The sequence below is a fragment of the Populus trichocarpa genome, chromosome 4 (genome assembly GCF_000002775.5).
Source record: "Populus trichocarpa isolate Nisqually-1 chromosome 4, P.trichocarpa_v4.1, whole genome shotgun sequence".
In the NCBI taxonomy this organism is placed as follows: domain Eukaryota; kingdom Viridiplantae; phylum Streptophyta; class Magnoliopsida; order Malpighiales; family Salicaceae; genus Populus; species Populus trichocarpa.
The window spans coordinates 17,517,646-17,529,927 of record NC_037288.2 but is presented as its reverse complement, the minus strand read 5'-3'; the positions used below and the strand labels follow the sequence as shown (position 1 = coordinate 17,529,927).

Genomic DNA, 12,282 nt, shown 5'->3' with positions numbered 1-12,282 from the left:
CAAGACAATTGAATATACTATATCAACAAATTCAAATTGGTATTAGCAACCTGAAAAACACAAGCGTGCATATCAGTCTTTAGCTGGTCTTAATGGGTTGGGATCACATTGCCAAATGAGAATTTACCAACACATGTTTGTATATTTCAGAGAATTTAACAAGTTTTCAAGGAGAATTTTGCAAACAGCAACATTTTAATCCTACAGCACTCGTTAGAAGTCATTGCCCACTGGTCACTTCAGCGCTCAAGGAGAGGGAAACATACAAAACCAAATAGGAGCATTTTGCCGAGGATGGTCCGCGGTGGAATTCTATAAACACCAGCCTAATATGTACATTTCACAGAAACGCCTATACCTTTGTAAATACGCAGCATGGCAGGAGCAACAGTTCATCTGTCACCCTTGTGGTTGATTTGTTGCACGGCGGAACCAAGTGTTGAATGCGGTGACTAAGTGGGGGCAATCTTCAAAATTTCGAGTTGAGAAGCTGAGACACTGCTGCAACAACACTTGAGCATCTGACATGGGAAGTGTGGAAATAATTCTTAGAAATGTCTCTTCCAGCTCCAGGTACAGTGATTTATGATTTGGTAACATAGAAGAAAGTGCACTGTCTTTGCATACAATCAGAACAGGAAGCCAATCCTTTACAAGCTTCATCCTCACCTGCAAGCAAACGCTCAAATTAATTAACCATCTGTGATACTCGTTAAGGATTTCACAACAAGAAATCTTTGTCGAGCCTTCTAAGCACAGATAGGCTCTAACACTCTATTGTTAATACTAAAAATTCAGCTTTTAGAGAAACCAAAAACAATTCAAACTTCATGCATCCAATCCTTGACGGATTGCTTATTTTAAAGAATTGGTGGCAGTGATCACAAAATAATCGAAAATAAAAGCCAATAGTAATACCTGTCTAGCGGCCAAAATGGTCCCAGAAGCAACAGCATTAGCAAGCTTACAAGTGCAACGAAGCAAAACAGCAGGAAAGCCCGGAACAATATTCCTCCACGCATCATCCCGAAAAGCCCTCTGCAAATCAGCCGTAAAAGAATCTTGCTCACTCCACTCCTTCACCGCACTATCCGCCACTCTCAGCTCAATCATCCTCTCCACTAACCACAACAAATGCTTCCCATTAGTCATCGCTGTATGCAAATTCAACCTCTGTATCGCTTCCGTCTCATTATGATCCCCTCTAAAATTCGGACTCGAATACTCCTCAAGCGATTCCTTCACAATCTTCAAACTCGTCTCAAACGCCATCTCCAAAACCCTCCTCGCGGACTCCCTCGATGAAAAATCCCTCAACAACTTAGCCACAAACGCTTTCACAAATGCCATGTTCGAACTACTATGAATCGCAGCCAATATCAAACCATGAAGCATTTCCTCACACGAATCATATTTCGCCGGAGAAACCCTAGCTAATAGCTCTTCAGATTCCTCCTCGCGTAAATATGGAATTAAATTAATCACGCGCTTCTCTTCCTCTTCACTCCACGGCACAGCCTCAAGATACTTAACGCAATAATCCGCACACTCATCAAACAACAACTTTAACGCAACCGGCAAAATATCTAGAGCCGCCGCAGCAGAGTTAATCACATTATTGAAATCGTTTGTATACAGCAATTTTAAAACGCTTAGATGGACTTCGATCGATCCAGGAGCGACGCCTAATTTCAACGGAATCAAGTACGGGTCGATTTTATTTTCAGCAGAATCGGGATTTTCCTTGGAGAGCTGCCATCTGTCAGATAAAAGGGCGGAGAAATACTTAGACCGGCGGAGGATGGGAGAATGGAGGTAGATCTGGACATTGGATTGGTTATTATTGTCAATTGAATAAACTGAATCCGATAAGTTAATGATGGGGGAAGTGGGGTCCAGGAAGAGGCGGAGGATCACGTCAGCGGTGTTAACATCGTTGAACCGGGTGGTGGTGGTGGAGGAGGGGGTGGTGGAGAGGAGCGGGTGGGAGGAGGTTCGGCGGAGTTTTTTGGAGGTTTCGGAGATGGTTTGGTCAGGAAATGAATCGATTAAGGCGGCGGTGGAGGAGAGGCTAGTGGATCTGGAGGCGGTTGAGCGGAGGCTGGCGGTTGTGGAGACGGTGGAATGGCGGTTGTATGGCACGCGTGGCCGTTTTTTGGAGGTGGATGGGATCATTATCGAAAAGTTTCTGGATTAGGGAAGATTTTTTTCCGGATGCAAATAGGAAGATCTGGTTGGCAGTGGAAATTTTTTAAGGCTTGCTGGGTGGACAGGTGGCCTGGTGATGATATTTTTTTTTTCATGAATTGGCGAGCGGGGAAACTATGTAGTCGGTGTTTCTTGTCGTTTACCGGAGAAAATGGTGAAACATTAGCGTGCGAGCGCCATCATTTTACTAAACTACCCTCATTGTTCTAAACTGTGGGCTATTGCTTTGGAAGGGTACATCAATGATACTCCCTCAGTTTCGTTGTGCTTGTATAAATTTCTTAAAATAAAATAAAAATTAATTAAAATATCTGTTTTAAAAATATTATCTCACTTTTATTTTTAACTATGTTTATATAGTTAAATTTTATTTTCAATAGATTTTAAAAATAATAGAGAGAATAAATGACACTATATATTAATTCTACTTTAGTGTTTTTTTTATTTATAAAATACATAAATTAAAATCATAAAAAAATATATCAATTAATATGGGACTAAGGAATTAATAATCATCAGCTGATAATTAATTAGATATTTGAGTGGATTGGCATGGGAAGTTGCCAGTCAAATTCTCTATTTCTTCGGTAAATTCTTCTGGATACGCTACCGTGCTGAGTTGGCAAATTCAGCAGTTGATTAGGATTCTAGTGCCCCTTCTCTATGTCACTATCACAACTCAGCATTGATTAGGATTATATATCACCATAAGAACTTCAAGCTTCCTGCAGACTTTGGAGTTACTTTCTTCGTTTTTTTTCGTTGTTCTCTAGATTAATATGTCTGCCAAAACCCACGGAAAGTGTTATCCTGAATTTCAAAGACATGCCTAAAGAACAAGGAACCCTAGCTCAAGTTTTGTCCGTCCAAGAACAGGTGATTGGTCGAGAAGAATCCGAGACTTCTCATCAGGAGTTACCCCTCAACTTCCCAAATCAACAAACGACAAGCCGCCACGAGTCTTCTGTATCTGCTGGGTTCGAGGGCGTAGCAGAACCCTGTAGCAGTGAAACAACTACCGAGAAGGATGAGGACTGTAGTTTCTCTAATCATAATGTGGCTATTGCTACTCATGCCATCTTATTGGAATTTGGTTTTATTGCGTTCGATTTGAAATCTGGGATGAAAGTTGATCAGTTTCGTCCTCCAACAGACTTGTCTTCAAACGCATTCACGATGTGGTATACTCTTCCAGGGCTCTTGCTTCCTGAAAACGTCGTTGCTGAATCGATTTATGTGAAGGTACAGTACTGTTCAGAAGATATCGTCAATGTATGTGGATCTTTGACCAAGGGTGGCTCGGATATACACAGGGTGTGTTTGAATGGAAAGGGGTTTGGACGCAATATAAATTTGTTGCGAGCAAATTGTGAAAGGAACTCTTTGATGAATGGCAATGATAAGAATGAAGATCGACAGCTAGAGAAAGTTCTGAAGGATGGACTAGCTTTGCCACTGTTAATAGATCTTTGTGAGAAGACCGGTATGGCTCTTCCACCATGCTTCGACCGCCTCCCAAGAGAGTTGAAGTTAAAGATTATGGGGTTGCTTTCCCTCGTAGATGTTGGGAGAATGGAATGTGTTTGCTCGGAGCTGCGGTTTTTGTCCAGGGCCACTCGTTTAATTTGGCAGAGATTCCAGCAGGATATGATGCCACCACCAGAAAAATACGAAGACTCGATAGCCATAATTCAGCTGTTCATGAGAATAATAAAAGTGAGGAGCATGAAGAAGAAGGCGACGTCAAACATATCCATGGAACAAGAAAAATAGAACAATATTGTGCTGTGTTCTCCAACTCTATTCTTTTGCTGCTGTGGGACAACATAGAATTTTTTCCCCTTAAAGTGTTTAGTGTGTGTTTGTTAAGCCGTCCCGCGTTAACAAATATATAATTAATAATTAAATTTAACGTGCAAATAAATGATCATAATTAATATTTAAATTCGAAAGGAAGTAAAGAGACTCGGAAATCTTATTCTTATTTTTTTTTTGTCTTAATTTTTTTCATGTTTTTTTTTTTATTATTGTTTTGATCATATTAAGAAATATTGCATGTTCACATGCACTGTGAGTGTTACATAGTGGTTATTAGGTGCCTTTAGACCAAGGACAAAATCCTTTTTGTTTTTCCTTTGGACTCGAAAGGAACCAGAAAGAATCTAAAATCTTTTTGTTTTTTCAGTGGAAGCAAGCATGCAAATTAGGACTGCGCTAAACACCTCCTGCACTTCTCACCTGCCCTTCTCACCTACTATCCTACTTAACTTTGCGTGATATTATTCATGTATGTGATAGTGATTATTTTTTTTGTTTAAAAATATATAAAATAATAAATTTTATATTTTTAATATTAATTTTATCAGTAGTATATTAAAATAATGCAAAAACACTAAAAAAATTTAATTTCTAGTAAATTTTTTTATAATTTTTTTTTATTCGAGGAAACCCCACCCCTGAAAAACATATTTTTGTGGGTCCAGGTGAGCAAGTAAAACCCTGGCTGTCTCAGGTTTTTACAAGAGGTGCACGCCCTAACTCAAACTCGAGACTTGCTGTGTAGATCTCAAACCCTTTGCCATCACGCTACGCCCCTTAGGGATTTTTTTGGATTCGAGAAAACCCCATCCCCCGGAAAAGCGCACTTTGTGAGCTTAGGTGAGCGAGTAAAACTCCGGTTGTCTCATGCTCTTATAAGAGGTGCACGCCCGGATTCGAACTCGAGACCTGCTGTGCAGATCTCAAACCCTTTATCATCACACCACGTCGCTTGGGGACAACTTTTTTTATAAATATTTATACATAATCTCATAATAATAATAATAATAATAATAATAATAATAATAATTGTGATTGCCTGATTAATGACTAATGAGTGATGCTCTCAGCAATTAACAAACCAGCAAGAGAAGCAAATAACATTGTCCCTCAATTAATCAATCGACCTCATTTGATGATAAGAAATTCTAAAAACTAAAAATATCATCAGTTGATTTCCCAGCAAGCCGAAAAGTGTAAATAATCAAACAAAATTAAATTGAATTCATGATTGCTTAGAGATTAGCAAATATTTAATATGCTATATTGTCAATTTAAATCTACTTCCCAGCCAATACTCAAAAAGGGGACAGAAAAGTATACAGAGTGAACATAGATTTAATATGCTTATCTATGTTTTATAGAATCCATTTTGAAATTAAATTAAAAATTTATGATAATTAACTAATTTATAATAATTAAATTTAAGGTGCTAATAAATGATCATAATTAATATTTGAATTCGACTTATTCTTTCTTAATTTTAATTATTGTTTTGATCATTTTAAGTAATATTATGTATAGTCATTCATGTCATTAATTTGTTGAAAAAACAATGTTAGGGTAAAAAATTCTGAGATCCGAGTTATTGGTTTAATTAATAATTTAAATAATATAAAGAAAAAATATAACAATAATAACTATACCCAAACTCATTTAGGTTATCAAACAACCCATTGTTGAAGGGTGAAACTGTAAAAATATTTTAAAAACACAACAATAAAAAAACCTTGTTAAACTAAGAGAACTTGTAAATTTCATGATCATAGATATAAAATTGAGATAATCTCATAAAAAACGAGAAAAAAACACTTGAAGAATAAAATTAAAATAAATCAATTTAAACAAAAAAACAAATATAACAAAAATCAACCCGTGTTAGTTTTTGAAACTAATAATTCTAATCTTGAATCCAAAACTAATCTCACAAAACACAAACCATAAAAAACAACAAAATAAAAAAAAATATCAAGCACACTTGGAGAAACCTATGGGGGAATCATCGGTCACGATCGATGGTGGTCATGAAATGCGAGGTGTGGTTTTCTGAACATTTGTACTTGCATTTTGCTTCTTTGGAATGGTTTCCTGCTGTTTGTGGACTTGCCCCTGCTTTGGAATCCTTACAGTTCAAGTGCATACTAAAATGTGTTGGCGGGAAAATTCTCTGGCAACCAGGTGCTGGTCAAATTCTCCAAACTTGGGAAACTGAAAAAACAATCAAAGTTTAGGAAGATGCTGCATTGCAGAAGGCAATAAAGGAAGAACTATCAACTAATAATTAATGGGAAGGACCAACTGTCAACCCAGAAATGTTGACTGTTACTAAGAAATTGATTCATTAAAAGGTTTTCGATACGAGCAACGAAGTTACCGTGAATGTGAGTAAGAGCCATAAACTAAGCAAAGTCTGGCACCCAAGAAGTGTGGTTACTTATGAAGGAGATCCTGTTCTGGTACCTGGTTCGTCTGCAACCAAGTGAAGTAACCTTTGAAAATAAAGGTGAGAGAAGTGGTGCCTTTCACACCTCTATTGGAGCTAATGAAGTTGAGAATCACAATTTCCTAGAGGTAACTGCCTGATTACTGAGCACACTGTTTATCTTTGTCTTCGTTTCTAGTACCGATTTTACTTTGAATGAAAAAAAGTTCCTCTGGTGCCACGGAAATAATCTGGCGTTAGTTTGTATCTTCTTGAAAATAAAATTTATCCAGAACCAAAGTACTTTGCCCAAAGAAATGAAACAAGAAAGATCTTCTTTGCTCTCTCACTGTCAAGAGTAAGCTTGGACAAGTTAAAATAATACAGGTCCATGCTCCTTTCTTTTTAGAACCATCATCTGCAGATGTTGTGCCCTAAGCACTTTAAACCAATACATTTTTGCTGTAAATATCATATATACGGAGAAACATTACTACGAAATAGTTACCAAGTAGCTGCCACTGTTTCCGATAGCTTTCGTGGTTATAATTTGAAAAAAAATATTTTATAAAAAATATTTTTAATTAAAAATAATTTAATATTTATATATATTTGGTTAAAATTATGGTTGAAATTAAGGTTAAACAAAAAATAATTTAATATATTTAGTTAAGAATGCTTTTCAAATTGAGGTTATAAAATAATTAAAAAAGTTATATATTAATATTGAAGGTTTTTAATTTAAATATTGTAGATTTAAGTACTGCTATTATATCATGAAATAAATAATACTTATATAAAATATTTTTTATTGTCCCATTAAACTATCTACAATTCCATCACGTACGAAATCCATCCGACAAGGACTACAGTTTTCTTGGTTTCTTAAGCGCGCAACAACATTAGATAAAATATCATTAGGAACAAAATTAGGATTGCGATCAAATTCTGTAAATGCTACATCATCAAGTGATCTCCTTCTAATTTATGTAGTATCATTGAATAATGTTAAACACTAGTTTTTTTTAATAAAATACAATTAAAAATAAAATTTAATTTTTTTTTTAATTGGGTCAGACCCAATTCAATGCATTTAGCTTTGGACTGGACCTGGTCCGGCCGAAACAGTAAAAAGAAAACGTGAACAATGAAGGATGAATTAATTAACTCTCCATGGCAGAAGAAGAGGAACAGTGGAGAGTGAAACTCTCCACTGTTAAGATGCAGGAGAAGGGGAGAAGCAGCTCTCAGCTGCTTTCAGCAAACTTGTGATTTCAACATAAATTATATGAATCCCACACAAACAGTAAATTAAGTTTTTATATTACAAAACATGTTGTTTGTGCGGTTTCCTTTAAAAGCTAAAGCTGCCGCGTAAACAAATATCTTCTAAAAATTGCTCATATTTAGTGATTTTGTTGTTTATATTTATTTTTATTATCCTATAATCAAATAAAAAATTATTTCAAATTAACAAAGTAATTTAACCAAGCTGGTTTCTTGATCTAGAGTGTTTATTTGATAGGCGAATCGCCTTGATCCGGATCATTATCCTAATATTTGAAAAAAAAAAATGAGTCCTTTTTATTCGATCTATATCTTGGCGGCGAATTACACGCAACCTATCTAGTTTGACCTATACACGAGCATCAACTCAAAGAATGTTGCTTAAACATGTCAAACTCTCACTATATTTCTGCAGTAAAATCTGTGCTGAGTTGGCAAATTCAGCAGTTGATTAGGATTCTAGGGCCCCTTCTCTATATCACTATCAGTACTCAGCATTGATTAGGATTCTATATATATATATATATATATATATATATATATAGGTGCGCACCTTCTCTTATCCCTATATATCACCATAAGAACTTCAAGCTTCCTGCAGATTTTGGAGTTCCTTTCTTCGTTTTTTTTCGTTGTTCTCTAGATTAATTTGTCTGCCAAAACCTACAGAAATTGTTATCCTGAATTTCAAAGACATGCCTAAAGAACAAGGAACCCTTGCTCAAGTTTTGTCCGTCCAAGAACAGGTGATTGGTCGAGAAGAATCTGAAACTTCTCATCAGGAGTTACCCCTCAACTTCCCAAATCAACAAACGACAAGCCCCCACGAGTCTTCTGTATCTGCTGGGTTCGAGGGCGTAGCAGAACCCTGTAGCAGTGAAACAACTACCGAGAAGGATGAGGACTGTAGTTTCTCTAATCATAATGTGGCTATTGCTACTCATGCCATCTTATTGGAATTTGGTTTTATTGGGTTCGATTTGAAATCTGGGATGAAAGTTGATCAGTTTCATCCTCCAACAGACTTGCCTTCAAACATATTCACGATGTGGTATACTCTTCCAGGGCTCTTGCTTCCTGAAAACGTTGGTGCTGAATCGATTGAAGGTACAGTGTTCAGAAGATATCGTCAATGTATGTGGATCTTTGACCAAGGGTGGCTCGGATATACACAGGGTGTGTTTGAATGGAAAGGGGTTTGGACGCAATATAAATTTGTTGCGAGCAAATTATGAACGGAACTCTTTGATGAATGACAATGATAAGAATGAAGTTCGACAGCTAGAGAAAGTTCTGAAGGATGGACTAGCTTTGCCACTGTTAATAGATCTTTGTGAGAAGACCGGTATGGCTCTTCCACCATGCTTCGACCGCCTCCCAAGAGAGTTGAAGTTAAAGATTATGGGGTTGCTTTCCCTCGTAGATGTTGGGAGAATGGAATGTGTTTGCTCGGAGCTGCGGTTTTTGTCCAGGGCCACTCGTTTAATTTGGCAGAGATTCCAGCAGGATATGTTCCCACCACCAGAAAAATACGAAGACCGGAAAGCCAAAATTCAGCTGTTCATGAGAATAATAGAAGTGAGGAGCATGATGAAGAAGGCGATGTCAAACATATCCATGGAACAAGAAAAATAGAACATTGTGCTGTGTTCTCCAACTCTATTCTTTTGCTGCTGTGGGACAACATAGAATTTTTTCCCCTTAAAGTGTTTAGTGTGTGTTTGTTAAGCCGTCCCGCGTTAACAAATCTACAATAATTAAATTTAAGGTGCAAATAAATGACCATAATTAATTAATATTTGAATTCGAAAGGAAGTAAAGAGACTCTGGAATCTTATTCTTATTTTTTTTCTTAATTTTTTTTCATTTTTTTTCCATTATTATTGTTTTGATCTAGGGTGAGCAAAAAAACCGAGAAACCGATTAAACCGAGAAAACCGAGAAAAAAATAACCAAAAAAACTGAACCGTAAAAAAAACCGAACCGTAAAAAAAACCGATTAGAATTTTTTTAAAAAATTTCGGTTCGGTTCGGTTTCGGTTTCAGAAACCTGAAACCGGAAAAACCCCAACCGAACCGAACCGGTTCGGTTTAAGGGGTACTATAAATACAAAAAAAAATGCGTTATTTTTCTTAACCCTAGCGTCCAAACTCCAGCCGTCCTTCTCCAGTTCTACTTGCCCCTTAGCCGCTCCCTCAACTCTCACAGATCAGATCGTCCACTTTCACTCACGGATCGTCCACTTTCACTCAAATCAAGTTAATTCATCTTCATCCACAGCCAACCACATCACTCTCCCACACCATCTTCGTCTTCAAACTAGCCAGTCAGAGCTGCGAAGTTATCTCATCTCTCTTTGTAGATCGCAGTCGCTACCAGCAAGCCAAATAAATAAATCTCTCAATCTATCCTCATTCTTTCTCCTCAGAGCTTTTTATCATATCTCTTTTGCTGTTAATCGTTTTGTTACTTCTGTTAGATTCTGTAATTGTTCTCATTTTGCTAAAACAAACCTCAAGAATCTACCTTTTTGCTGTCATTTTAAAAGGGTTTATTTGCCTTTGATTTTGTAATAATGGGTTGTTGTCTGTTGATACTAGTATTGAACATTTGTCTTAGTTAATCAGTTTTGAAGCTATTCTGTTGGGTTTAGAAGATTAAAAAGCTAGAAAATTATCTTCTTTTCTTGCTGTAATTTTAGGTGGTCTGCTCAGTTTTAGATTTAGATGTAACGGGTATTTGTAAAACAATATACAGGTTTTCCGGTTTTTCTGTTGAAAAAACCAAACCGAACCGAACCGAAACCGGTCGGTTTGACCCGGTTCCGGTTCGGGTCCGGTTTGATTTTTTTAGTTTTTTAAAATTTTATTTTGGTTATTTTTTTAGATAAAAACCGAACCGAACCGAAAATACTCACCCCTATTTTGATCATTAATTTTAAGAAATATTATTTGTGAAATATATTGCATGTTCATGCACTGTGAGTGTTACATAGTGGTGGTTATTAGGTGCCTTTATAGACACCATGAGAAATCTGTTTTCTCATCATATTTATGTTTTCTCATCAATTTGTTTTCTCAACTCTTATTTTAGTCTCCATTTATTTTTTCAAGCAATATAAAATTTACGAGTGTCCATGAGCATAGTGCATATTTGCCAAGACTTCTCAGTCAAGCACAGATGCGTATTAGAGATGGGTCATACGGTGCGTGTCGTTTGCAATGTTAACTTCTACTTAAATTGATTTCCATGTGTTGAAACCTTCAAAACAGAGCTCACCTGTAACAATAACAGGTGAGCTCTGTTTTGAAGGTTTCAACACCTTTTTAATAACTATAATTAAGAAGGCCCGAGAACTTCCTTCCGCCTTCTACTCATACCTGTATATAAAAGCAGTTGTAACATAAATGACATATGAAAAAGAAGAGAAATATTATTCTGTCCTCCCTCTCTGCAGTCCCGAATTCTCTCCTTATTTCCCTCGTTCTATTCCATTCTTCCTCGCGTCTGTTAGTCACTTTTCTCAAATCATTTTTTCCCTCACCAAGTGGTATCACTTTCTAACTTCACTTGTTCATTCGCATGGAGGACTATCTTGTAAAAAGCAGCTGGGTGATTCAACACATATCCACCACCAATAAATTAATTGGCTTCTTTCTTGTTTGAATTTCAAGACGAGCCTAAGGTTCAACTTGTCAGCCAACGTAAACAACTGGAAATATAACTCCTCCTGCTTAAAACCGTAATCCAGGGCAGCGACAAAAATAGCCAAGACAACCATATGTTTCACTTAATGATGATACCTGACCAATATGATTTCCAAGAAACCTAAGGTTTCTTGGAAGTTTTTGTTAGTTGGCGCTTCAAGTTTTGTCATATTTGCTTTAACTCTGCTGGATATACTGAAGTCTCTTTTCTTCTTATCACCATTGAAACACATAATAACTTCTTATATGGTCATTAGGATTCCCAAGTTCCGCAAAGTATTTAGATCTTGGTGAACAACATTATTCATTTCTTGGAATTTTATGAGGCTTGGAAGGTTGACCTTCAGTGGGTAGCAACCCATGGCCTTGAGGGCTCTGATCTTGAATTTGAGAGGTTGCTCCCTTTCAAGGAATTGCATTGGGGGGATTTTGGAGGTTTCTTTTTTGAAAACAAAATGAAGGTTTATTGATATAATATCAGAGGCAAAATTGTTTCTCTTAAATCAAAGTTTTTTTATTTTATTTTAAAAAAATACTTAAAAATATATCTCAATTTATTTGTCAAAAAAATATTTCTAACAAGTTTAGTAAATCGAATAAGTGTTCTTGCAATTCATCTGGGAGCTCTGTCAAACACGAATGAGAAGTAAACCAGCAACTTTGGATGTTCCAATATTCAATGGGAAAAACAGGTAGTCTCTAACGAGTTTGAAAAAATCTTCAAGGTAGTCACCGACCAAAGTGGCCATCTCTGGATCCTCTTCACCACATTCAATAAAAGCCAGCATCTTAAGAGTTCTTTCTAACGTCACTGATTCATTTGCATTGAGGACCATCTT

At 36.5% G+C, this 12,282-nt stretch overlaps 2 protein-coding genes across 2 annotated transcripts; one reads left to right on the top strand and one right to left on the bottom strand.

The window, feature by feature from the left end:
• Positions 1-15: 15 nt before the first annotated feature.
• Positions 16-2,323, bottom strand: LOC7461218 (BTB/POZ domain-containing protein At1g63850). The gene is made up of 2 exons (XM_002305390.4): positions 919-2,323; positions 16-669 (listed from the first exon to the last, which is right to left on the bottom strand). Exons 1-2 carry the CDS (start codon positions 2,173-2,175, stop codon positions 400-402), a joined length of 1,527 nt encoding a protein of 508 aa, XP_002305426.2. The 5' UTR covers positions 2,176-2,323; the 3' UTR covers positions 16-399.
• Positions 2,324-3,033: 710 nt separating this feature from the next.
• Positions 3,034-9,451, top strand: LOC7479042 (F-box protein SKIP22). Its single transcript, XM_024599315.2, has 2 exons — positions 3,034-3,450; positions 8,843-9,451. Exons 1-2 carry the CDS (start codon positions 3,034-3,036, stop codon positions 9,368-9,370), a joined length of 945 nt encoding a protein of 314 aa, XP_024455083.1. The 3' UTR covers positions 9,371-9,451.
• Positions 9,452-12,282: the final 2,831 nt, after the last annotated feature.